This window comes from Clarias gariepinus, chromosome 9, assembly GCF_024256425.1.
Source record: "Clarias gariepinus isolate MV-2021 ecotype Netherlands chromosome 9, CGAR_prim_01v2, whole genome shotgun sequence".
NCBI lineage: Eukaryota > Metazoa > Chordata > Actinopteri > Siluriformes > Clariidae > Clarias > Clarias gariepinus.
In genome coordinates this window covers 13,070,618-13,098,505 of record NC_071108.1, presented here as the reverse complement: position 1 = coordinate 13,098,505, position 27,888 = coordinate 13,070,618, and the positions used below count along the sequence as shown (strand labels likewise).

General features: G+C 37.7%; 2 protein-coding genes across 5 annotated transcripts in view; both read right to left on the bottom strand.

The window, feature by feature from the left end:
- Positions 1-630: 630 nt before the first annotated feature.
- zmynd12 (zinc finger, MYND-type containing 12) lies at positions 631-18,880 on the bottom strand. Of its 2 annotated transcripts, none has more exons than XM_053504357.1 (8): positions 18,524-18,880; positions 12,386-12,527; positions 12,066-12,237; positions 8,943-9,112; positions 8,705-8,827; positions 8,536-8,617; positions 3,387-3,562; positions 631-986 (listed from the first exon to the last, which is right to left on the bottom strand). In XM_053504357.1, exons 1-8 carry the CDS (start codon positions 18,634-18,636, stop codon positions 849-851), a joined length of 1,116 nt encoding a protein of 371 aa, XP_053360332.1. In that variant the 5' UTR covers positions 18,637-18,880; the 3' UTR covers positions 631-848. The 2 variants fall into 2 exon arrangements, with proteins under 2 accessions (XP_053360332.1, XP_053360333.1); XM_053504358.1 differs by lacking the exon at positions 18,524-18,880 and adding an exon at positions 15,862-15,906.
- Positions 18,881-20,606: 1,726 nt separating this feature from the next.
- slc16a1b (solute carrier family 16 member 1b) overlaps positions 20,607-27,888 on the bottom strand; it is a 30,516-nt gene continuing 23,234 nt past the window's right edge. For all 3 annotated transcript variants that reach the window (XM_053503743.1, XM_053503742.1, XM_053503744.1), the window contains exons 3-5: positions 25,249-25,392; positions 23,166-23,960; positions 20,607-22,699 (exon numbers count right to left, since the gene is read on the bottom strand). In XM_053503743.1, coding sequence (XP_053359718.1) covers positions 22,425-22,699; positions 23,166-23,960; positions 25,249-25,392 — 1,214 coding nt within the window. In that variant the 3' untranslated portion in view covers positions 20,607-22,424. The remainder of the gene's footprint in view (positions 22,700-23,165; positions 23,961-25,248; positions 25,393-27,888) is intronic.

The following is a 27,888-nucleotide window of genomic DNA, read 5'->3' as shown; positions in this document are numbered from 1 at the left end:
TCCTTATTGTGGTGTTAAAACCCGTCATTAAAGGGAGTGTCACAATTTGAGAGATCATAAAACATTAAGGAAACATGATCATGAGAAACATGAAGTGTGATATGAGAAAGACGGGAATTTGGTGCAATAAATTATTTGCCAAACCCAAGTAGACACTATATTGACTTGGTACCGCTCACTTGCCCAGCCACTCTACTAACAAAAGACTGAAAGAATGACATTTACTCATTATGTAATAATGTAAACTGCTGCTAATGTTCAGTACTGTTGATTTCCAGGATGTAAAAGGAAAATGAGCAGACTCCAGATGTTAAACACATTTCATTGCCTCATGTTTTTTTTTTTTTTTTACATTCCACCTGAATGCCAAAACCAGCAATGTTATATAATACTTGGGAAGCTATTAGCGATAGAACTCTAACATCAATGTTGTATGTTATGATATTCTAATAATGATAATAATGAGGAAGGAAAATAATAATAAAAGGCATTTTAAACATGTCTGGAACATGAAACATGCAACAGAGGCTTGTGCTCTTATTTAACACCATTCTGAGTTATAATCATCAGCTACTAATCAATACTTAAAAAACATTAACCAACACATAGTCCAGACATCTCATGGCACCTTTACAGACACATAATTGTCCTGCTAAACAGTTGTTTTTATTTTTAGTTGTGTCACTTAGTGTGCGAGTGCTATGCACTTTCTCTTAGACTAAGCTTATGAGTAAGTGGTGAATCTATGAGGGTTAGGTGCCTTATGATTAGTCATTAGTGTGTGTTAAGTGCTGATTGTACTTGTTATTAATAAGTGCGTGTTGGTATACAAGTGTGGAATGTATTAGTTAGTGGTGAATGATGGCTGTTTGTTCTGCGTTGAGGTGTGTTTCTGCTTGTTGTATGAGACTCTGGATGGACTCTGCCAGATTGTTGTGTTCGCAACGTTGGCTAAACTCTGCGGCCTTCTTGCCAAAATCCAGCGCCTGCAATCAAACGCACACAAATGTACATATTGGAAATGTAAGAAATCAGACATTAAATAATCAAAATAAATTGACAAAGTTGTCACAACTGCCACTGCCACACAAAATTCATGTAAGAATTAGCAGGACAATATACCTTACAATTGTACATCATGACTGGGATCACACAGGCCCATTAGCAAATGAATAAACGAAGATTTAAGAAGTGCTGATGTGGACAAAAAGGTCCTTCTCATACCGAGCATTATTTCAACACACTTAGTACTGTTTGACTTTTACTCTAGTACACCTGTATACTATAATGATTTATAATCACACTATCCGGTGTCTCCCAAGACAGAGGTCTGGTTTCTCTCATCACTTCTTCCTTATGTCGCCTCAGATGTTCTCCCTGCCGTTGCTCATTAAGAATCCAAATACAATACAACATCCAGATTTCCCTAAAGCCATTTAGTGGCAATGTCTGTTGTATAAACCTTTAAAACAGAACTCACTTTCATGTGGGAAGTTAAACAGGAAGAGTGCTGGACAAAGGCCACATGTCTTAACATGGGAGTGTATTGGATGGTGCTCGCATTTATTCTTACATTTATCCATTCATTTATTCATTCATCCTCAGGGTTTGTTTTAGAACAGGTGGAATCTCAGCTTATTAAAAAATATCATGGGGAAAAAAACGGACGGCTCCCCCTAAGCTTTAGCAATTGTTGCTAATCCCAGCGCTATCCCAGGCAAGTTCGTTCACAGAACTGCGGCTTAAGGATATGACTGCTGTATAAGACAAAAGACCCTTTTGGACTGGATGGAATTGAGATATTTGCCTCTTATTATCATGCCATGTAATGAGTTGCCTCATGGGCAGGTTATGTCAGGGCATGAAAGTCAGGAAAGGCCTTATAGTGTGAACTAAACAGCCAGAGCCACAAGAATCTGGGACATAAAGGCATGTCAGAGAGTTCAGTGGGAAGACCAAAGGATTATGAAGCTAAATGAGCTAAATTTAGTAATCGTGTTTAGGGCTACTAAGAAAGAGAGGCCACTTCATTTTATACCTAAATTTTATTGTTATTGCACGCACTATTGGCTTTTGAAACACATGCTGGCAAGAGGGGCACATGCAGTGTTACGAAAAGATTTTTAAAAAAAGAATAGATAAATTGACTTTTTACATAAACCGACTTGGAAAAACAGATTTACTATCATTTTCAAATGGTTATCTTTTTCTTTTTGTACATACGTTTGTAGACCAAAGTCCTTTGACCTCTTTTTAGAAATACTTTGCATGACTGTTTATCTCCTAGCAAGGGTTTAACCCAACGTATTATGCAAAAATCAAATTTTAGTCCATTTTAGATATTTAGATGTGTCTTCAGTTTGCGTGTATACGTAACAGCAAATAAACAAAAAAAATTTTTGTCATTTTTTAAATTTTTATATTGGCCAGGGTTTAAACCAGATAGATTTTCCCCGTAATGTGACCTCATACAAGATGTCCCCCTCCCCCAGCTTTACAATTCTCTGGTGAGGTGTGGCTTTGTGTGTTGGGGAAAAAGAGTGAAGCTGAGGGAGCTTGAGATACATTATCTGTTGGTTATTTCAACTAGAGCATTAACAGACGCACTTTAATGGAGCTTTGAGACCTGCGTTAACTTGTTAAAGAAATATTAAAATATGGGACCTCTAACGTAATGGTCACAGCTACTACAATTGAAAAAAAAAGTGGCATTCGGTAGCTCTAATAAAATAAACAACAAAGAACTTTATACTTTAGACATTTTGACACATAACTTTCGATTTATATTCACAGCATTCTTATCCTACATGACAAATGCCAAGCCACAAGTATACACTAGAGTAAAAGTCAGGGCTGTTTTAAATTGTAGACTCTGCTTGTTTAAGTGCTTGCGTGTCTAGTGAAGATGTAGAACTTATTTTGGTTTAAGGACATGACCAGTGACTCAGCTGTTTGGACAGCCAGAGAAAGTTCCATTCTACCACCTGAGTGTCAGGACAGAGGAAGAGTCACGAGGCATATCCTTCTTGTGGCTTGAGGGGTGGGGAAAGAAGAGCTAAGGGAGTGTGATACAGTTCTGGGTTTGATAAGAACCTTCAGGGAATTAAAGGTCTGGGAAGTGAGAACTACACCAAGAGCTTTAGAGTGTATCACACACACACACACACGCTACACATCAGCTGTCTCTATGAATGCTCTTTAATGTGCACACAGGATTAATGCTGTTGATTCACAGTATGGTTTATTAGAGAGGACACAGGCAGGACATGTGACTACATTTGAGTTTATATAAATATGCTGATTTTACAGGTGTGTTTTTGTTTGGTCTTAGTAGAAGTGTGTGTGTTTGTGTGCATTCGTTTAAACATCAGTGGACAGACATTTACCTTCATGTGGTCATTGCAGAGGAACCAGAGCATGGCGAGAGAGTGAGACACCAATGCCTTCTGACCTAGAGAGTACGACAGTGCAGTGCCACAAGCAGGATGTGCATTTACATCCTGCTGCTGAGCCTCCAACATTACACTCAACATCCGATTCACCTCTGCACACTGTGCCGAATCTAAATACATGTAAAAATCACATTTCTGCATAAGCAAAGGTGTCAGCTGAGACAACAACAAGAGAAACCATACAGTGATACAGTAGCTATTAGAATTAGACACACTGCTTATTAAAATTGCAGATTTCTGTGATGTGGGCAAGATAAATTAATGTTAGATTTGTTTCCACCTCTAATTTAATATCAGCTGCCTGGTTAAATGAAAGGTTGTCATTTCAGAAGGAGTCCAACAAAGGAGATTTGAAATCAAAATGGGTTTTGGATTTGAAACCCTTCAACACATTATTCAAAACCTGGAAGGATAGTGATAAAGCATTAGGTTTGTGGTAAATAAAAAAAAAAAATGTGATTAGAAAAAAGCAATGGAGATCACTTAAGCATTTGGTAAAGTTGCATGATAAAAGAAAAATTAACAGTGAAAACCTTAGTTATGTTTAATAGTAAATGTAAGAGCATTTCCATACAAAAAATGTGATGAGAACTCACAGGATTGGGACTAAACACAAGTGTGCCTATAAGAAAACCACTTGTTAGTGAGACTAATCAGAGAAAAGTCTTCAATTTGCTTGGGGGAATAAAGATTGGACTTTGAAGCAATGGAAAAAGGTCAACTAGTCTAATGAGTTTAGATTAAACCTATTCTAGAGCGATTTGCGCATCAGGGTATGAAGGGAACCGCATGAGTTATGCACCAATCATATATAGTGGCCACTGTACAAGCCTCTGGAGACAATGTTGTGATCTGGGGCTGTTCCAGTTGGTCAAGTCTAGCCTCAGTATTGGAATGTGGCAATAACATGATGTCAGCTGATGACCTGAATGACCTAAATAACCAGTTTATCCCATCAATCAAGTTTTTCTTACCTGATGGCATGCCAATATTTCAGGTCTCAAATTGTGAAAGAGTGATTCTAAATGCACGAGGAATCATTTTTTACACATGAAAAGGGCACCACATTGTGCGCTGTAATCAAAGGTAAAAGTTATTGAATGAAATCGCAGAGTGTGCAACTTTTTTGGCCAGGCAGTATAGCAACTAAAAAGTGAAGTGCAGTGAAGCACAATAAAACTGATGTTTAATTAATTGATTAAAAAAAGTTATTCTGTTGAATTCCAAATAAAGATCAGAGGTTTCTGTAGGATGACCTAGTCACAAAGCATGTATGTACATGATCTCATTGTCTAAAGGTATCAATCAGGAAAGGTCCAAAAGGCATTACAAAAAAGTTAGATTTGCCATGAAACAAAATGAATCATAATCAAATGGAGGAAATAAGTGGCATATCAAAAACAGGAGATCCATCCAAAATTGATAGAAGGACAAAAACAAAAGTGGACAAAATCAGTTGACAAAATTGTTGGTACTCTTCCTTTAAAGAAAGAATAATCCATAATGGTCACTAAAAAACTTGAAACAGACAAAAGCAATAATAAATAAAAATTGAATGAAAATGAACCAATGAAAATTAGAAATTACTTTTGAATTCTGATTTAAAAAGTAAAGTAGGTAAACAAGGAGATAGATAATCAGAATGGTAACCAATGAGACCAGAACAACTTCCAAAGAGATTAGAGGTGAACTCCAAGGTCAATGGACATCGCTGTCAGATCGCACAATCCGTCGCAATTTAAGGCAAAGTGGATTTAATAGGCGATGACCAAGGAGGACTCAACTCTTAAAAGCAATAAAGCAGAAAAATGTGAGACTGGAATTTAACAAAATCCATATTGACAAGCCACAAAGCTTCTGAAAGAATGCCCTTTGGATAGATGAGACAAAACTGGAACTTTTTCGCAAGTCACATCAGGTGTATGTTTACAAATGCAAAAATGAAGTATACAAAGAAGAAAACACTCCCTTACTCTCAAACATAGAGAAGGCTCAGTTATTTTCTCTGGCTGCTTTTCTGCATCTGTCGCAAGGTGTCTTGAATCTGTGCAGGGTACATTGAAATCCCAAGGCATTCTGGAGTGAAATGTGCTGCCCAGTGTCAGAAAGCTTGGTCTCGTCACAGGTCGTGGGTCCTCCAACAGAATAAAGAAACACTAAAACTAAAAATACCCAAGAATAGCAAAACACTGGAATATTCTGAAGTAGCCATCTGAGCACTGGACTAAATCCTATTGAACATCCGTGAAAAGCACCCTTCTGGAAAAAGCACCCTTCAAACCTGGGACAGCTGGAGCAGTTTGCTCATGAGGGGTGGGCCAAAATACCTGTCGACAGGTACAGAGGTTTCACTGAGAGATAAAGAAAACGCTTGATTGCAGTGATCGCCTTAAAAGGTTAAGCAACAAAATAACATCATCATACTATCATCAAAGGGTACCATCATTTTCGTCCAGGAAGTTTCATTAGTTTTTAAATTGCTTCTGTTAAACCACAATTTAAAAGCAATGTCTGATTTTCAATAATTTTTAATCTATTTTTACTTTTGTCAATTTCAAGTTATTTCAGTGACCACTGTGGATTTTCTTTCTCTAAAGAAACAAGTTTGTTCAAAATTAAAGTAGCTGCAGAAATAATATACATGTAGTAAGTACTGGTTATTCCTTGAATGTATCAACAATATCTTATTCTTCACATGTTTAGACTATAGGAAATGGTGGCTGAATGGAAGCCATTTTTCTAATCCAAACCAAGGCTGTGTAAAACACTTTAAATTATGCGGTGACATGTTAAGGAACCAAAGAAGAACATAATTTTTACAGATATGTTTGACAAAAAAAAGTTTATAATTTAAAGGACATCCACTGTGAAGCCAGTGATGGTGGCATCACACTATCGGACTGCTTCTCTTCATCAAAGACAGCAGCTTTACTGAAAAGCTTCAAACCTGCAGGCCTCTGTTAATCAACAGAAGATGAAAAGTAATTCACTATCCAGCATCCACATCACAAATCCATGTCAACAAAGGACTGGCTTCAGAAGAAGGTTAACGATTTGAAAAGGACCTGCTGCAGCTCAGATTTAAATCCTATCGAAAATATGTGAAAGTTGATTTGAACACTCTTGAGTGTTGTATTACATATGAAAGGTATTTACCAAAGTATCAGTGAAGGGTTGTGCATATTTTTAGAACCAAATTATTTTAGATTTCTTTTCTCTTAAAGCACCTGTATTTTTTTCCACTTAAACTGTGTTGATTGCTAGATCACATTCAAGGTGGAAAATTATTTGATATACTTTCATGTTCATAAAAGCCTCCAATTTTAACAAGAATTTTAATACTTTTGTTATGTGCTTTATTTTTTATTTTAGTCAAAAACTAAAGACAAAATATTTTGTTGATTTTTTTCTGAAATGATTGCATGATAATCATGCAGGTGGGCTGGCCATGTATACACCCTGAGGTCAGTGGGTAAGCAAATATCCTGTTCTGGGGATTGGTAGGGAGAGTCATCCCTCTGTGCTTTATCAACATTTTTGTCATATAGGCTTTAAGAGGCTTTAAGAACACATATGCTGTGTTGTAATACATCCTACTACATCAGGGCATTTTTTTAAATAACCTCTTATAGCAATCAGAGGTCTGACTACTGCCCAATACTTCATAATGATTCAGCTCCTCTTAGTAACCAAACAACCTCTCTGCAAACTTTTGGGATAGGCATAATATGACTGTTTATTATCCACATAATCTCAATTAACATGACACTTTCAGTATGTACAACTGTAAAATATATCAAGTCTGATGCAGTGCAATTTAAGCACTTCAGGACACAATATAAAGCTTAATATTTCTATGATGTCATGTTTTGTAAAACATTACACCACAGTTGATATGTAGTCATGACAAGTAATTCTGTTGCCCTAGTAATTACCCTCTGAAAAGACAATATAATAATTAATAATTAAGGAAAAAAATGTAATTTATCCAAGTACGATGTGGTATGACTATTATATTGTATTTTTATACAATATAACACATCATCCACCCAAGTTTAATGTGTGCTAATGGTGTATTGATCCAGGATCAGCTTATGCAGTATCACGAGCTCAGTGTATGCAGTGGGAGTGGCCGAGCAGAGTGCAGAGCGCACACTGGCCTCAGCATAGCCTGGTTGTGCGAGGCACTGCACCACGCAAAAAGAGTGCTGTGAGAAAGAAAGGGGGGGGGGGGGGGGTGAGCAAGGGAAGACACACAAGGGACGCATATTTGCATCTCAGGGTTTGCTTATTCATCAACATGGTGCAGCACTGCTACGCTTGCTTTGGGTTATTGCACCAGAAGTCCAGTTTACCTTCTTCTCGCCCTGTTTTTAGCTTCAAATGTGACCAGGTGTTCTGGTGGATGACGTGATTTAATAGAGGGCAGCTGAAATGAGGTTATAGCTGGGATTGGTAAACAATTTTAAGCCATGACTCTATAGTAATGCCAAGACACCTTGGACACCCTGGACAGACTTTTGGCTTCTAACCCAATCTGTGGAGGAATCTGGTGTATTTTATGCTGTTCTGAGGATTGGCATGACTCATAATTCATGCATGTACAGAGGATACACAGTGGCTTTAGGCAGGTTGCAAAAAATTGGGAAACATTTATACTGGATTTATATCGAATACATTTGAAATAAAATGCATTTTAAAATCAAGAAGCCTTAAAAATTCTGTATCACTACCAGTTGATCCTGAATCTAAATGCCTTGAAGCAATGCTTGCCAATAAGCCTACTATTTATTTAATTTAGTGGCAAACCTGTAATATTTTTCACAAACTCCTTTGTGTTTTTTTAATAGACCTTTGATAAATATATGTTTGCAGTCTTGTTGCAACCAACAGAAATATTACTGGTGGAATGAGCTGCTATGATGTTATGAAAGGAAAAAAAAGTCAAGCATTCTTACTGTGTTTATATTTGTAAAATGAAACATTTGAAATTTTAAAAACAGAACAGAGAGAGAGAAAGAGAGAGAGAGAGAGAGAGAGAGAGAGACTTAACAATGTTCATGTTCACTGATGAAATACACACCAAAATACTGTTCTCCCTTCTGGTCCTCCTGATTGTAAAACTCCATCATCTTGGACAGGTGTGTATGCCATATGCTGGCAACCTTCATACACACACATAAATAAGCAGTGAAAATAAGTGAAAATAGGATGCATTATGGATTAAAAGTTTAGTAGGTGTGTTTTTCTACCTCTGTGTAGAGTGAGTGTGTAATATCAGTCTTCCCTTGTTTCATGAACACATCTGCGATCAAGAAATAGCCTCCAGCCGTGACAACACTGTCGACACCAAACTCTTCACTTGCATAGTACACCTTCACGCACAAATACACAAACCTCTACTTAATGCAAACTCCTCTTTTACCTAAACACACCTGTATGCACAGAGAAACACCATTACATAGCATAGAAATGCAGGGGAAGACTAACATCGTTGGCGAAGTGCAACAGGGCACATCTGTAGTCACCTGTCGCCAAGTACAGGCGGCCCAGGGCTCTGTGGAACAGATGAAGAAATGTCCGACTGCAGCCCGGATTTTTCTTTACCATCCATTCTGCCTGTGAGAGATAGTTTTTAGCCTGAGACAGAGAACCTAAACCTGAGGAAAAATACACACACACACACACAGATATGTTCACACAGAAAAGCAGGATTGCACAGTGGGAACCTGTTAATTTGGAAATAGGACATTCAGATTTAAAACGTGACCTGTACACAGACAAACCTAGGTCTGGAGCTTGACAATGCCGTTGTAGGAACTAGTCTAGAAAATAAAATCAACTCATTTGGGATTAATTGTGAAGAACTTAAATTGTTACCTACAAAATAGAACCTACGTAAAAAAGTGTGTGTGGGGGGAGGATCAATATAGTTTGCAAAACTATTTACAAATATGTAAATAAACGTACAAAAATGTAAAATAAATTTCACCAAGCCGCTTGGCTAAATTTCACCAGTTCTACAAGTGCATCCGAAAGTGTCACATATTCTTATATAAATATATAAATGAACCTGGCACCAAAGTTTATATAAACCTGATTACAAAAAAGTTGGGACACTGTACAAATTGTGAATAAAAACAGAATGCAATGAAGCGGAAGTTTCAAATTTCAATATTTTATTCAGAATAGAATATAAATAACATATCAAATGTTGAAATGTCATGCCAAATATTGCCTCACTTTGGATTTCATGAAAGCTACACATTCCAAAAGTTAGCACAGGTAGCAATAAGAGGCCGGAAAAGTTAAATACATATAAGAATCAGCTGGAGGACCAATTTGCAACTTATTAGGTCAATTGTCAACCTGATTGGGTATAAAAAGAGCCTCAGAGTGGCAGTGTCTCTCAGAAGTCAAGATGGGCAAAGGATCACTAATTACCCCAATGCTGCAGTGAAAATTATTGGCGCAATATCAGAAAGGAATTTCTCAGAGAAAAATTGCAAAGAGTTTGAAGTTATCAGCATCATCTACAGTGCATAATATCATCCAAAGATTCAGAGAATCTGGAACAATCTCAAAGGCTGGAAGACTATACTGGATGCCCGTAATCTTCGGGCTGTTAGACGGCACTGCATCACATACAGGAATGCTACTGTAATGAAAATCACAACATGGGCTCAGGAATACTTCCAGAAAACACTGTTGGTAAACACAATCCATCGTGCCATTCGCTGTTGCTGGCTAAAATTCTATAGGTCCAAAAAGAAACCATATCTAAACATGATCCAGAAGCGCAGGCGTTTTCTCTGGGCCAAGGCTCATTTAAAATGGACTGTGGCAAAGTGGGAAACTGTTCTGTGGTCAGACAAATCAAAATTTAAAGTTCTTTTGGGAAAACTGGGACATCGTGTCATCCGGACTGAAGAGGACAAGGACAACCCAAGTTATTATCCCCACTCAGTTCAGAAGCCTGCATCTCTGATGGTATGGGGTTGCATGAGTGGGTGTGGCATGGGCAGCTTACACATCTGGAAAGGCACCATCAATGTTGGAAGGTATATCCAAGTTCTCAAACAACACATGCTCCCATCCAGACATCGTCTCTTTTTAGGGAAGACCTTACATTTTCTAACATGACAGTGCCAGACCACATACTGCATCAATTACATCATGGCTGCATAGGAGAAGGATCCGGGTACTGAAATGGCCAGCCTGCAGTCCAGATCTTTCACCCATAGAAAACATTTGGCGCATCATTAAGAGGAAGAAGACCTAAAACAGTTGAACAACTAGAAGCCTGTATTAGGCAAGAATGGGACAACATTCTGATTCCTAAACTTAAGCAACTTGTCTCCTCAGTCCCCAGACATTTGCAGACTCTTATAAAAAGAAGAGTTGATTCCACACAGTGGTAAACATGGCAAACTTTTTTTAAGGTGTGTTGATGCCATGAAATTAAAATCAACTTATTTTTCCCTTAAAATAATACATTTTCTCAGTTCAAACATTTGATATGTCATCTATGTTGTATTTTGAATAAAATATTCAAATTTGAAACTGTTTTTATTCACAATTTGTACAATGTGTCTCAACTTTTTTGGAATCAGGTTTGTAATACAACATACCGTACGAACATGATGAAGACTAAAGAGCAGCGAAAAAAAAGCCTTGCAAAATGTTCTGTACTGTATCTGTCATGATTTGGTTATTAAAAAAATATCTTAAATGTCCCACAGAGCACCGTTAAATTCATTTTGCCTCTAATTACCTAAAGGCATGCTGGAGACCAAACAAAGATGGAAAATGTTTTTTCTTGTCCACTGAAACCAAGTGTGAACTTTTTGGCCTTGGTATTAAGTAATACATTTGAAGGAAATTGAAGAATGCTTTTCATACTGGATGGAGATAATTCCCAATGTAAAGTATGGTGGTGGTACAGTAGCCACCATAGTTACTCTTGGCCCTTGGTTGTGCCTCTGGTCACTACCCTGGGGCTGACTTTTGCTAAACAACCTTTTTCTAAGGTGTAAAGTATTTGTTATGGTTGTGATTTCCATATCCTTTTCATTATAGAACAACAGTGATTTCAAATTTGTTAATTGATACATTTCAAGAAGTTTCTCTGGGATTTCTGGGAATTGTGTTTACATAGCAAACATGTGACACTTCAACTTGTATTCCATTTAACCAATTATTTTGATGGTAACTGGTTGTACCAGAACTAATTAACTTTCAGAGCAATAAAAGTAAACACTTCGGCACCCTCGTATTTTTTTTTATGCATAAACTTTAATTAGGGGCTGTTATGTGTAGGTTTGTGATGTACAATCAATATTAATTGCCTAATTTTCAGTGTAGAATAATTGAAGGATTAATATTTATGCATTTTATATACATAAAATAACACAGCTCAGACCATTACAGCAATCAGATATATGTGTCCTAGTTTTACAGTATGTACGGTAATATGTACAGTACAGTAACGCATCCTGATGTATATAAGGAATGAGCAGAATGCGCATTAAGGAGTGCCAGCTAAGAATTCAGTTCCACACTGCAGAACTGTGGTCTGTAAGATCAGGATAAGACTTATGTGTATTGGCTCACCTATACTGGCTTCAGCAAGCAGCAAGTAGGCTGGCACTAGTTCAACAACATCCGGGCCGTAAATGTCAATAGCACAGCGCAGGGAAAGCTGAGCTGCTGGCATTGCCTCGCTGTACTTTCCTTGCAACATCCAGCTCTTAGCAGCAGCATGGGAGAGCTCTGTTATGTGCTCCTAATATCAATCAAACATATACAGTGATGAAAATCTGGCTTCTAACGGCAGCAGCAGGGAATCAGTACAGATATACTTAAGTGACAGGTTGTGCCAATATCTAGGTCTACAAATCGCAATTTAAACAAAGATTATGGTAAAGAAATACCAGTCGTTTTAGATTCTGTATATGATGGAATTCTCTGTCAGCCTGGAAACAGCAGAATGATAGAGGGGTTCGTACAGTGATCAGCAGCTCACACACTTTCTCATGGATGCTGTTCCAATCTGCCTGCTGGTGAGTCACATTACTGCAGAGACACACAGAATGAAGCAGTATATTGCTTGTTAGGCAACAAAATATTGACCTGTGTTGTACTAATATGTAGATGGCTTGCAAAATGCAAATGAGCCCATCACGAAATAATTTATTTTGTGCTAAATATCCTGGGTGGCACAGTGACAATGCAGAGGGTAGAGTAATCACTTCACAGTCTTACAAATTCTTCCTTTGTTTGTGTGGGTTTCTGGTTTCCTCCCAACTTCCAAAACCATGGTGTTAGATCTGAATGTTGCCCTGTGACAGACTGGCATCCCATCCATAATAGCTTTAAACAGTATTTCTTGGATAGGCTCCATATTTACCTCGATCCTAACTAGAATTAACCAGCTTCTAAAAATGAACAAATAGGTAAACACCCTAGATGCTCCAGGTGAATGAATATGTAGGAGATACACAGATTACAACAGTGGCATGATTTCTTTTCTAACTACAAATTCACTAAATAAAGTTGTTTTTTTCCTGTTTGCAAACAGTAGTTTTTCTACAGCTGACTGTTTGGGAATGCTACATAAAATCTAGATGCATATTTTGTGGTTAGCCAGGTGTTACAACATACAGTTTTGTAGTACTTCAAAGCAACAGATAAGTAGACAACCAAACAACCAAATAGAAGTGCTGGCACCCTTAAATAGAACTGGAAAAAACTAGAGTACAAAATTAACATTAACCACAATTAATTTTATATTAAAAATAGGCCGTTGCTTCTCTCAGTAAAAAAAAAAAAAAAAAAAAAAAAAATTTTTTAACAATAGCATTTACTTAATAAAAAAAATAATGGAAGATGACAGGTTTGACATTTTAAAGAAATGTCATCCTTGAAAATGTATAAAACTCAATTTCTAGAAACTTTGTGATTGACTTTGGCAATGTTTTTTTTTTTGCACGTCATAAATTAGGGAGATGGTGAAGGAATAAAAAAGACCTCAAAGTTTAATAAATAACACACAGATTGAGGCACCTGAACTTTGTCCCAGGAACACGAGTAGAACTATGTGTTGTGCTCAGATGGAGACCAAACTCATTTACCATAAACACCAAAACCATGTTAGTGACAACAGGCCTGTATGTTAATAGTACATGACACCAACTGTAAAACTGTTAACCATTATTGCTCTGGGGTTGTAGATTAATGACATAATGAACTTAATTATTAGATGTTGTGTTTAAACTGTTGTGAATATTCAAGGATGACCATGAAACATATCTGTATGCAGCTAGTACATTTACATAGACAAATCTGTTAAAAATGCTTACACAGCTATAAGCAGTTTCAGAATTATTTGCACAACTGGAAAAGATGCCAAAAAAGTTAGCAAAACTGTCTTCTGTCTTGGTGGATAATGAGTTTAATCTCATACTGACAATAGGAGAAAATGCTTCATTCCAAATATTTTCTAAAAAAACATTGTCACAATTATTGCCACTCCTGCAATTTAGTACTGCACATAGTGTTCCCTTTCCCACATAACAGCACAGAGTCTTATGCAGTGATGTTTTCTAAGAGTTGAGAAAACAGAACAAAGGATTAGGTTTTTTGGATTTCTATCCTGCCTGGTAAGTTTTCTTCTTCAGCACCCCCACAGGTATTTTTTTAAAGAATTGGAATGTTAAATGGCTTAACCCCTTAAGGGTGTTAAAACATTATTGTGTGCAGGTGGGGCAGATGCGTTAGTATGAGTGCATATGAGTTTTTTAGGGGGGGGGCAGCTGAACATTACACATCATTTCACCATACTTCGAATATACTTACAAGAAAGAATAAGGCTCATCCTTCTTTTTTATGCCAAACCCATATTCAGTGTTTGTTGCCAAAAATCTTTATCTTTGTCTCATCAACAACCCAGGTCGACAGGGTGTGTAAAAAGTCTTCATACATAGAGGAAACAAACACTTTGTCACAAAGGTTTTCTAAATAAAGCAGTATCTAGTAAACTTCATGGATACTTGTACTTTTTTATGGCACATCTTAATAGTTTGTTGGCATCTATCTATCTATCTATCTATCTATCTATCTATCTATAAAACCTTCTATTTACAAAATTTAATTCACAAGTAACTTAAACCACACAATATAAAAATCACACAATATATTAAATTGCACAGCTTGCAATTTAATGTATGACATAAAATAGGTCATACATACAGAATAAAAATCTAAATTATTAAACATCTTGACTAAATCTAAGTTTATCATCTGAAAACAAATTATGTTAATCTCCTAGAAGCTGTAATGGTTTGTTATTTTATTAGTCCCTGTGAATTGTATTTCCTTCATTTCCCCTAATACTCTCTCTCTACTTGTGGATTGCCTAAATGAGATGCTCCTGGTCTTTCCAAATGTTGGGTGCTAAAGTTTATTCAGTGGGCATAGCTACAGGTCACAGCACTTAATCCCCAGTATGTCCTGGTCAGCATTACTGTGGATCTGGAGGATATCCTTTTTTGTCCTACCTCTCCAAAAACATGTCAGTATTGGTTAAACTAAATGATAAAATAAGTGAGTGTACGGTCCTGTGGTAGACTACTGCCCCATCCAGGGGATAGATCCCCGGTATGTCCTGGTCAGCAGTACTGTGGATCTGGTGCATATCCTTTAAACAATAGGCATGATGAGAGATCTACCCCCTGGATGGGGCTCTAATTTACCTCAATACCACTCACTTATTTTATCACGAGTTTAAAAATTGTAACTGCTGACATGTTTTGGAGAGGTAGGACAAAATCTGAAAAGCCAGAGGTAACCCACATGAACACAATACTTCCAAAATCTCATCTAAAACAGACATTCAGCATATAATTAAAATTGTTACCAGCATCCATCCACTCATGCAACTGTACCAAACATCAAAAAGAAAAAAAACTTTTATCAGAATTTGAATGGATTATGGATCATTAATTAATCCCAAACAAATATTTGGAGCAGATATTTAGACTAACAAACAAAATAACAAGCGTGACTAACATTAATTTTTTATCAGAAACACAAAACGTAGACCGGTATTTTAATTAAAGCACTCTATATATTAACACACACAACACCCTCCTAGTCTCCCTTTCTGATAGGATCCCAGGTCAGTGTTGGTGGAGCTCTGGCATACATCTTTCATTAATTAATTTATTCATCTTTTATACTGCTTATACTGTACAGAGTCACAGGGAGGTTGGAGCCTATTTCAGGAGACTTTGGGCACAAGACGGGGTACAGCATGAACAGAGTGACAATGCAATGCAGGGAAGAGTTTCATCTTTTGGACATGAATCTATTACTGTTAGATTTCCACCAGGCTTTCTAACACACTCACTGTACTATATAATGTGTGATAAAGGTCAATGTCCTGTACATGGACATAGTATCATACTTCACCTATGTGCATGCAGTGTATTATAACAAAAGCTGAGGGGGAGGGGGGGTCTAGGCTTTTTAAATCCCACAGAAGAATAATTTCTCACAAAGAGCCCCGCTGACGTCAAAGGTTGTCTGTGATTGGCTTAAAAGTGCTCACGTGACCAAGGCACCCTGATCACATGCTCGCCTGTGTTGGCCATATTGTAGCGCACAATGTAATCCTTATTGTCCACGTGATGAAGCAAAAAGGATGTTGAATGCACTGTCTGTTATAGGATCGGTTTCAGACATAAGGAATTTATTAATTTTTTTTCAAGGTATGAGGAAGCATGTGGGTTTATTTTCAAAGTCCATGGGAGGGGGATCAAAATATAAAAGATGTTTAAGCAACGGCTTTCTGTGCACAGAAACACCGAGCACACACTCTGCGGGTTTAATGTCAGCCCGATTTTCCCTTCGGTTTAAAAGGACGCAGCTCTCTGTCTCAGCAGCCTCCCGCCTCTTAATTCCACCCCCGGCTGTTTGAACCAAGTTGACCTTCCTGTGTCTGGAAACTAAACAATCCGCAGAGTGGTTGAACGCGCTGAGTAATTCCGTGCGGATGTGCTGCCACCTAGCGGCCTTCTCTTCACGCGGAATGTCAACCACTTGTAATGTCGCGAAACGTCTGTGAAACAAATTACTTCCTGTTATCACTTATGAGGACAAACTTGCACTTTAGGACATGGACAACCACACTGCTGCTGACACACATATCACTTCATACTCTACTTCATACTTGTTTCAACCATACCCACACATCATATTTTACACGTCTAGGCTTTAATATTTTTATATTCTATTTTCTTTTTGTAACTTCATTTCCAACCTAAAATTTTATTTTATTGCAAATTCGATCTTCAATTAATTTTATTCACTAGTGCAATATTTTCACTGCAGTAAAATCTTTCAATTTTACGTCACTTAGAGTTGTGCAAGCATTTCACTGCATATCATACTGTGTATGGTTGTGACTGTGACAAATAAAATTTGAATTCGATTTTTTTTTAATAAGCACTTGCAACCTGTCAGTCACTCCATCACCAGTCATATCAGGTTTCCCATCTGGAGTTAAAGATTTATTTAGCTTATATGTTACCCTAACAAACATAAATGTATAATAATTTTAATGTAATAATTTGTGAAAAGTGAATAAAATATTGCTTTACTTAAAACTCTGTGTTCATGACAAACATACCCCAAAATAAAAAGTAACAACCCTTTTAAAAGTTTTTTATATGAAAAACTTCAAGAACCTTTTGAAAGGTCATGTGGCTATAGATTCTTCTTATGCACAGGGTGGGTGAAAAGTAACTATGCATTAAAAAAAAATAAAGTTGGTATTAAAGTCTATATTTCTAATACAAATTTACTGAAACAATGTACTTTATTATCATGTACGTTATTACATAGGAAAATGAAAGCAAATCTTTAAATTTCACTGTAGGCATCGGTGTTGTTAACTAGTTTCCTTAAATGGCTGGGGATGAAATGCACAGTCTCCTGAAGGATGACTCTGGAATATTTCTGAGAACCTCCTGAATCTGTGTGTCCAAGTCATCCAGTGGGCGAGGCTTTGTCCTGTACAACTCCTACTTGGAGTGAGATCTGAACTTCTTGGGAGCCAATCAATAAATATTACCTAGTTAAGTTTTACCCACCCTTTCTGTGTGTATACACACATGGTGGCTTAGTGGTTAGCACTGTTGCCTTGCACCTCCAGGTTGCGGGTTCGAATTCTGCCTATGCATATGTGCTTAGTGGGCTTACTCCTAGTGCTCTAATTTCCCCTACAGTCCAAAGACATGCGGGGCTAATTGGTGTGTGTATAGCAAACAAACTAAGGAGTTTGCAAAGATGTGTAAAGTGGCACCAAAACCCTTTTTAAATTAAATGAAGACTCATATGGCAGCAGTTTAAAAGAAGACAATCACATGTGATTTTTATACACTTTGCATCAATTTGCATTAATTCATCTTCAACAATACTTTCGGTTTTATGCAAATGCTGCAGGTCATGCATATTTCCAAACAGAAAATTAACTTTTATATGTCTGCATTGCATTTTTAGTCTCCCATAAAGCTTATGCTTATTAAGTCTTATTTCATGTACTGTATATCAAAAGAAAAATCATTAATTTTAATAAGCTAAATATATTTTAATCATTTATTAAATAAGCGAATAAACCTTAGTTTAAATCCTTAATTCCGTAATAGAAAACGTACTGAGCTGCCAAACATCTGCTTGTTTAAATGTGTTAAATAATGAACATTTAATCAATTGTAAAAGCCTTATTTGCAGGGTTTGTAATGTTTACGTAATGCTTCTGATTAATTGTCAGACCTATAGCCATGTCCTAACGAGAGTGCAGGCGCGCATGCGCACTCCACTTTTCATACGTCTATAAATTCACTTATATTAAAAACTGAAAACACTATCTGATTATCAGATAAAATATGAAAATAGTTTAGATATAGATTTATAATGAAAGCATACAAAAACAAAGAGAAAAAGAACATTATTAACGAACATTCAACAGCACTGTGTTATAAACAGTTAAGCGCTGAGCTCGGACTCACCAGTAGAAGGTGACTCGGCAGTTTTTGCACTGGAGGCGAGCAGGCTGGTTACAAAGCTCGCACAGTTTGTTAATTCCTTTTGGGTTTGCGAGGGGGGAAATGTATATAGACATCTTTAAAAAAAATCAAGAGTAGAATACCCGTGGGCTTAGCTTTACACTAACTGCGTATTAGTTTAATTTATATGTTATATTACATATCGAGCTTGTCAGGTAATGCAATCCACCTCAGACCAGCAAAAAAAAAGAAACGTATACACTGTCCTGATAATGTGTCGAGCAGAATAGATTATGCCAGTCGCTGTAACCAGCCTGCATTCATGCTTTAGCTGATAGTTTCTCTTGCTAGGTTGCTGTATTTGTTTCTTCCGCCGTTTTAAAGTTTCCATGGTAACGACCCCATGGTAACTTAGAGCGGAAGAGCCAGCGCCCTTGTTACGTTTAATAGAAATAAATGCAATTAAAGAAATGCTCAGCATTGATAAAAAAAAAAAAAAAAGTTTTCTGTGATTGGAACAATCTAATTAAACAAAGTGCAATATATTTAAACAAATTGTGTTAAACGTATTCTTTCAAAACAAAAATGCAAACAATATTTTTAAAATATCATTTTACCTAATACTATTAATTAATAATTAAATATTGATTACATATTTAAATAATTTCCTACTGAAAACTTTTTTTGTTTTCAGTTTCATTCTTTTAGATCAGCACTCCTCTGGGAGTATCAGTCTTTCCTTGTGGTGATTTTCTGTGTTCCTCATTTAAAACATTTTGAAGATTTTTTTTCCCTACACTAATGGCACGGTGGTATTCCACTGTTTAAATTGTACATTTATTAGGTACAGCTGCAATGGTGGTATGTATGCTGGCAATTCTGGTACAGCTGTAAACTGCTGTGTATAAAATCAGTCCCCTACCAACCAAAATATCTAGACAACAGCAATCCTGCAGTTAACAAGTGACCTTGACCCACGATAGAGGAAGATCAACACAAATCATGCATGCCAAAAGACAGATTATTGTCTCCAGCTGTACACTTACACTGGGGCAGTAGTATTATAAGCAAAATTAATGTGATATGCACCATGACACCACACCCAAATGACAGCCCAGGGATTTTTCTTTTCAGGCACATTTTCTACTTACACAGGATGGTGTGAAAAGCAAAACACATGTTGTGTGAGAGAGGAGTCAATAATGACCAGACAACCATGTTGAGCTTTAATCTGAGGCTATCAGGGGTACAGACTCAAACTGGACAGTTAAAAGACCAGTCCAGTTGTTCAGTCTTATGTTTGATATAAACATTAATTAAAACTTTTGACCTATATCTGAATGTGTTTGTGTGTGTATTATATATATGTATTTAACGGCTTCCGGTTAAAAGTACTTGGTAAAAAGACTACAAGTAATTAAACGTAATGTCCAATTAATTATTTTTTTTTAGAAATTATAATAATAATTATATATTAGTGTGTACTATATATATATATATATATATATATATAAATAATCTAGTTTTCATTCTTTTATGATTTAATACAATTTGCATTGTACCATCTGTTTTCCTTTTTTTTTCTCTTTCACATGTCTTGGAAAATTATAATTAACCTATAGAATATGGTTATCCTAAGAATATGACAAAAAAAAAAAAAAGTATGAAGTTAATGGTAGTATCCCAAAGGTGGCCTTTACTCCGAAAAAATTACAGATTCATTGATTTGTTACTGATAACACAGTTGCAGTTAAAGGAACCCTAAAAAATTACCCTCAGGACCCACACGTCCCATGTCCTCACTTACAAGACAGGCCAGTAAAGTAAATGCAAGTAAGAAAGTAATCAGAAGTTGTATCCACCAACAGTGCTAGTGTGCTTGCTACAGAGAAATAAGTGAAATCTGAAAAACTGATTCTGATCCAATAGATGCACAATTTAAAAAGTTAATGGAATATGATCGACATGACAATTTAGCATCAAAAGAACTTATTGCTAACCTTCTCTCAATCCTAATATATAAAAATATGTTCTGTCCAATATAGAGGTAAAAATTATATAAACTCACAAATAAAGCACACATCAGTTCAAAAATTTTAAAATCATTTTATTCGTACACTATTGCAAGTCAAACATACAAAATAGCACATCTAGAGTATATTTAAGTTACTCTATAAAAATTAGATTTACTATGAATAGGTTGGGGAAAAAAGTTGAAATCAAGTTACTAGGGTGTCTTTACATGACCAGTCTGTACTCCGTGTTCCCACATGCTCGTCCTCTTTCTACATGAATATGCAATATCCAAAGATAAATCTAAAAAAAAATCAACTGCCCTTTTAAAACTGGATTGTAACATATGTGAAGCAGTTTGGAATGAAGCAATACTTGGAAGAATGGTGTATTGGCCTTTAACACAAATGTCAAAGCCAGCTAAAAGTAACGCACCTATATATTCTTGTGTTAAGTTTAATATTCTTCAGTCTTTGTTTGTACTGCAAGTTCACACACAGCTGAGAAACACTGCTGTGCAACAACCTTTTATTCTTATGGCCTATGCATCCGAACCAATAAAGTGCACACTTAAACACTTCATCACATTTAGGAGTGCCCTGAAATTAAAATGAATCCCTGTAGTGAGCTTTAATACCAGGAATACTCCTTACATGATATAATGATGCGGACACTATACTGCACAGAGAAGATAGACATTACTCTAAAATAACACTCAGAATAATTTGATTGGGTCAGTCATTAAGTCAAGTGTCGCTCTCTGATTTATTGCTAAAATTAATATTACTCAAAATCAAAACAAAGTGTAATTATTTTACTAGATTTATTAGACAAAAAAAAAGTATCAACTTGGAAAAATTGTGGTAGTGTAATAGGTGGTACTAAATTTCTTGCGTGTGGGAGAAAAAGAGAGAGAGGAAAACACCAGGCTCAGTTTGTGAGAGGGCTTGGCAGGGAAAGCACCTCAAAAGGCATAAGCATTAGATAAACAATGCCACCTTGCACAAACATGTATTTTTACAACTGTATTTAACAAGACAAACACACACAAAAAACGAATGGGTCATCCTTCTGAAAATCTTGTTTACACCTCGCAGAAATAAACAATATAGTGTGAAGTATGCTAAGGTCATTTATAAAGCCTTAAAATATAAAATATGTTTATGAATTCTGGGTACAGGAAATGTGAGCAGAAATAAGAAAAGACTGACAAACAAACCTAAATGAGTGTAAAATTTCTGGCTGTGTTGAGCTCCTGCAGTCAGAAAATACTGAGGCATCTCTTTCACTAAATGTTGCATCCAGCGGTATCCCCAATACTGTTTAGTCTTACAGACACTATGAAGCTAACTTGAGCGCCCAAGTGAGCTAACATACACCAGTAGCTGCACCTGGTTGATATTTCTATATGTGCTATTCATGTAATTGCACTTAAATGATTTTTTTCCCCGCTAAGCTTGGTTGAATGGTGGCTCATTAAACTCTACATATTTACCTCTTGTGTGTGTGTGTGTGTGTGTGTGTGTGTGTGTGGTGGTGGGGGGGGGGGAAATAAAACAACCACAACAAACATGTTCCAGACCATTTGTGTGAATGTTCTTTGGCAGAAAAGTAGAGACAAGACACAGCAAGAGAAATTATCTGCCAGGTGTAATCCAGCATAAAAGACAAACTGAAACCAGGCCCTCAACCCTAGATAAATGTGTGAATGATAATCCTGTGTGCCAGTGTGTGTGTGTGTTTGAGTGAGTGAGTGAGTCAGACATACGACTGGCTAAATCTTATAACCCTAAAATGTAAAACCGTCTGCTGCTCACACTCATTTATTGTGGACGGTCACTAATCAAAGATATAGAAAACATGAGCGAGTTCTGTAGTGCGCTCATGCACATTACACTGTCTCCTCATTCAGTTTGGCCACGTCTGCTTGTGTGAGGGGTGTAGACACGTCATTCTCAGCTTCCTTCTCTTTCAATGCTTTATCTATGTTGGTCTCTTGTTCCTTGTCTTCAAGTCCAGCTTTCCTCTCCTCCTCTTTCTTCTCTCGGTCTAGCAGATGGTAGTTGATGCCCATGCCGACGAACAGAAACACGCTGGCTATCACGAGGACGATGCCACAGCCAAGGTACGTGTATTTGTAGTTATGGTAGATGTCATTCAGTTTACCTGCAAAAAGAGACGAGCATAATTGCTTTATTTGTAGATAGGTGTTGATACAATATCAAGTCATGTCCCATACAACTGTGAAACATTTCAGTTTATTAAACTGAAAGTGTTAAAGTTTATTAGATCTTCTGCCCAACATTCCTCCAACTTAAAACCATGAAAACATGGTGCACTAAATGTTTACCTACGTAATTAAATGTTTACCTACATAGTTCAAAAAGCAAATTGACTCTAAAAGTGACCCATTAATTCAATTATCTTTAATAAATAATTGAATAGATAGACAAATAGAAAATCAACCAAATCACACAGCGCTATTGTGTATAAAAATGCTGTTTAACTGATTTGGATGTCAGTACCATCAAACTGCTGGAAGTGTGGAAACACATTGCGGTGGACAGCTGAAATAAAGTCATAAGTGTCCAAATATTTATGGATTGGACTATTTCAGACACTACACACATACCCAGTAAGGGGGGTCCAAGTAGAACGGGTCCACACTCGACAATGGTGACGAGACCTACGGCACTAGAGAATCTCTGTGCCCCCACAAGGTCCATGAGCGTCTCGAAGAGCACAGAGCTGAGCCAGCCGAATGCCACACCAAAAAACACTGCATAGACAGAGAAGCCTACATAGTCCACGGACATCGGTGCCAACAGGTGACAGATGCCGTTATATAGCACTGCTGCGGCGAAGAAATACTGTATGCGTGGACGAACCCAGCGAGTGTTAGCCACCAGACCCATAGATGGCCGTGCTATCATGTCTGTGAAGGCCAGCATGGAAAGCAGGAAGGCTGCCTTGTCTTTGGAGATGCCCATGCTTTTAGCATAGTTGCTGAGGAAGACAAGTGGGGCAAACAGACCAAAAAACATTATCACGTTGCCCAAGAGGTAAAGTAGAAAACCACGATGCTTAAACAGGGTCAGGTCGATGAAGCTGTTGATGGTCTGCATCGCTGTTTTCTTCTCACGCCTATTGGTCCCTCCGTCCTGTACCTCAGGTTTGGGCTGAGGTTTTGGTCCGATGGGGCGCATCAGTGAGCCGGCCACACAGCAGTTCAGCAGCGCACCACCCAGGATAAGGAAACTCCCCCTCCAGCCAAACTGATCATATAGCCAGCTGTTCAAAGGTGCCAGCGTAGAGAGGAAAACTGGGCTGCCTGCCATGGCAATGCCGTTAGCAATCGGACGCCGCTTGTAGAAATATTTTCCAATCATTGTCAACGCAGGATTCAGATTGAAGGCCAAACCAAGACCTGCAGGAAGAGGACAAAGATGACAAGGGCTTTCATTAGGACAAAGAATTATTTTTAAATAACATACCTGGATGTCCCATTTTGCAATTACTGAACAAATATTGTTATCTGTATTAATTGGTGATATACTGTTTATAAGGCTGAAGCAAGCAGTATACTACATTATACACTCACCTAAAGGATTATTAGAAACACCATACTAATTCGTGTTTGACCTCTTCAGAACTGCCTTAATTCTACGTGGCATCGATTCAACAAGGTGCTGAAAGCATTCTTTAGAAATGGAGATTTGTGAGATGCACATCCAGGGCACGAAGCTCACGTTCCACCACATCCCAAAGATGCTCTATTGGGTTGAGATCTGGTGACTGTGGGGGCCGTTTTAGTACAGTGAACGCATTGTCATGTTCAAGAAACCAATTTGAAATGATTCGAGCTTTGTGACATGGTGCATTATCCTGCTGGAAGTAGCCATCAGAGGATGGGTACATGGTGGTCATAAAGGGATGGACATGGTCAAAAACAATGCTCAGGTAGCCCGTGGCATTTAAACTATGTCCAATTGGCACTAAGGGGCCTAAAGTGTGCCAAGAAAACATTCCCCACACCATTACACCACCACCACCAGCCTGCACAGTGGTAACAAGTAGGGATGCACCGAAATTTCGGCCGCCGAAAATTTTCGGCCGAATAGCATCGGTTTCGGCCGAAACGTAAGAAAGCGCCGAAATTAAAAGCCGAAATTGTCGCCACGCCTCTCCCATCCTCCCGTCTCGTTCGCGCTGTCATTACGCATCAAACACGGAGTATGTCGGCGGTTTTTAAACATGTTTTTTAATAAAGCCATTTTCGGTTTTGGTATCGGTTTTCGGCCAAGTGCATCCAAAAATTTCGGTTTCGTTTTCGGCCCAGAATTTTCATTTCGGTGCATCCCTAGTAACAAGGCATGATGGATCCATGTTCTCATTCTGTTTACATCAAATTCTGACTCTACCATTTTAATGGGTTAACAGGAATCGAGACTCATCAGACCAGGCAACATTTTTCCAGTCATTAACTGTCCAATTGTGTGTTCCTGATAATCCTTTTAGGTGAGTGTATATAGTTTAACAGTAAATCCACAACAATACACTCAGTAAGGGAAAGAAAAAAAAAAAAACTTTAGTCAAACGGACAGGCAGCATGTTCTCTATGCCACACTTTCTTCAGCATAGCAGCTGCTTAAAAATGCCGAACCTGCAAGCAATTAATATCATATTGCAATTTAGAGAACAGCGTCACCACTTACCTCCTACAACTCCCACACAGAAATACAGGCCCTCCACCGTGTTGCAGAAGGATGCCGCGATCAGGCCCGTGGAAGCCAGACAGCCTCCGACAATAATGATTGGTCGACTGCCATACTTGTTTACCAGGATGCTGCTGATTGGTCCTGTTTCAAGAAAGAAAAGCCTGGTTAAATGCAGAACAAAAAGCAATGTTGGTTAAGTTAGTTATGTTCCACCTGGGACAAAAGAACATCCAAATGAATTGTGCTTTACAACAGCTTTTTGTACGTGTGCTTGATTTCTGCTTAAGACTTATGCTTGAACAAACTAAATGACAAAACCTACAAACAAAAGCAATGGCAAAGACACTACATAGTTTTTAAATATGCAAACCAGTAAAAAGAGAATGTTATATATTAAAGGGTATTTTAATAATGTGTGTTACACACACAGGAAATTATGACATCACTTGGTTCAAGTCCAAACAGAGTACTTGATTACCTCATTTGCTGTTAACATCTCCCTTTGGCAAAATAATACAACTAATTGCTAGGACATTATAAGACGTGTAGTATAGTATTATGTCTTTCCACAGAAACTTTTGCTGCCATTAATAACTCATTGTTGGGTTTTAGGACACCTGTATTATGACAGCACATTTATTCAAAGCTTTTATTAGTTTTGCTGCCTCAACTGTATAACAGCTGCTACCTAACTAAAGACTCATAAAATTCCACTGGCTTTGTCTATATTGGTTGTAGTGGTCTGCCAGGATGACCAGGTCCCTTGGAAAAAGTTCACTTAGAATGAAAACTTCTTCATCTGTCTCCACTAGATGGCAGTACAGGAGAGCTGTAATGCAAAAAACATACTTTCAAGCTGTTAGTGATGCAAGCTAATGTAAATGGGTGCAATATACTATTCCTGTGTGTGGGCTTGCATTCCTGCACTGTATTCCCCCCCCCCCCCACCCCACCGCCCCTACTTTACCCCAAACACAAAAACAATCTTTGATTCCACACAAGACTAGATTAGTATCTACACCATCACAGTCTTATCAGATTTACTTCTAGTAAAATTGAGAGGGAGCCACATTCTCTGTGTAGTACTGTGTTAGGGTTCAGACAGACAGCTCATTTACAGTTCCAGCCTGCAAAGCAAACCTCTCAGAGGACACTCTGTGCTGAAACACCTATTACAAAACACACAACTGGTCTGAGCTCAGCGAACTAGGGCAACTTCTAACTGCCCAAACAGTGAAAAGGAGCTGGGAGTGCAGCCAATCACAGGCAAGAATGGTTTGATAATCCTCCAACTAAACACCAGATACACTAATGTATTCTGACAGGCTTCTGTGGCTCTGAACTCGACTGCACAAACGCTCTATTACAATCCAGGACAATGGAAGCACAGATATGCACAAATGCTCCCACACACACACACACACATTTAACTTTCAGGCATTTTGAAAGGCCCTAGAGCTCTGTAGTAGTTCATTACGCTACCTTGAAGGCCCTATAAACTATAGTCAGAAGACATGAAAAGTCCTTCACTGATGCATGCAAACAGAAACACTCTCTAACATTAAAACCGCTCCCTGGTGAAGTTAAGAACATTGATTATACAATATACCCCACCCTTTAACAGGATATGTTCCATAAGGCAGCAAGTGAACAGTCAGTGACTTGGCCAAGGGCCAAACTGTGATGGCTAGACAGAGATGTAAGCATTAGAACTAAACTACAGAGCAATGGAAGAAGGTGGCCTGATCTGATGAATCACGTTTTCTTTTACATCATGTGGATGGCCAAATGTAACTTGGGAAAGCAATGGCACCCGGATGAACTATGGGAGAAAACCAGCCAGCAGAGGCAGTATAATGCTTTGGATAATATTCTGCTGAGAAACCTTGGTTCCTGCCATACATGTAGTTGGTATTATAACATGTACCACCTACCTAAACACTGCTGCAGATGGAGTACAGCTCTTCATGGCAACAGTATTCCCGAATAGAAGTGGCCTCTTTTGGCAGAATAATGCACACTGTCACACTGCAATAAATGTTCAGGAACGGATCGAGGAACAAGAAAAATAGTTCATGGTGCTTTCAAACCCTTTAGATAGCAATCCAAACAAACATCTGTAGAATGCACTGGATAAATGAGTTTAATTCATAGAGGTCCTAATGCACAACAAGACCTAAATAATATCCTAGTGATGGCTTGGTGCCAGATTCCACAGCATACCCTCAGAGGTTCTGTGGAGTCCATGCCTTGCTGTGTCGTGAAGTTGTTTGGCAGCACAACTCAATATTAACCTGGTCGTTTTAATGTTATGGCTGATTGAATAACTGACAATCACTATTAAACCACACTTGCTTCTCTAAGCAACTCAAAAATGTTCAGCATCTGGGAGACACTGGCAAAAACTTATACAACAACTGTGTACTATGCATATAATAAATTAAATGTGTTCACTAGTAACTGTTTCTACACAGTAAGAACAGTGACATGAAACTGTATAAACTTAGTATACTTATAAGTATAGTACTTAGTTTAATATAACAGACAGGAGGCGTGTGTGAGTGTATGTATATGTACATCTATAGCAACAAATGGTAAACCTCCAAGCCTCAGCTAATATTTTAAATTAGCCTTGAA

Coding starts and splice junctions, on each gene's coding strand:
- zmynd12 (XM_053504357.1), bottom strand. CDS start 18,636: ATGTCTATATACATTTCCCCCCTCGCAAACCCAAAAGGAATTAACAAA. Junction 8,828..8,942: donor TGTTGCACTTCGCCAACGAT/GTTAGTCTTCCC, acceptor TTGTGCGTGAAG/GTGTACTATGCAAGTGAAGA. Junction 8,618..8,704: donor CACACTCACTCTACACAGAG/GTAGAAAAACAC, acceptor GTGTGTATGAAG/GTTGCCAGCATATGGCATAC.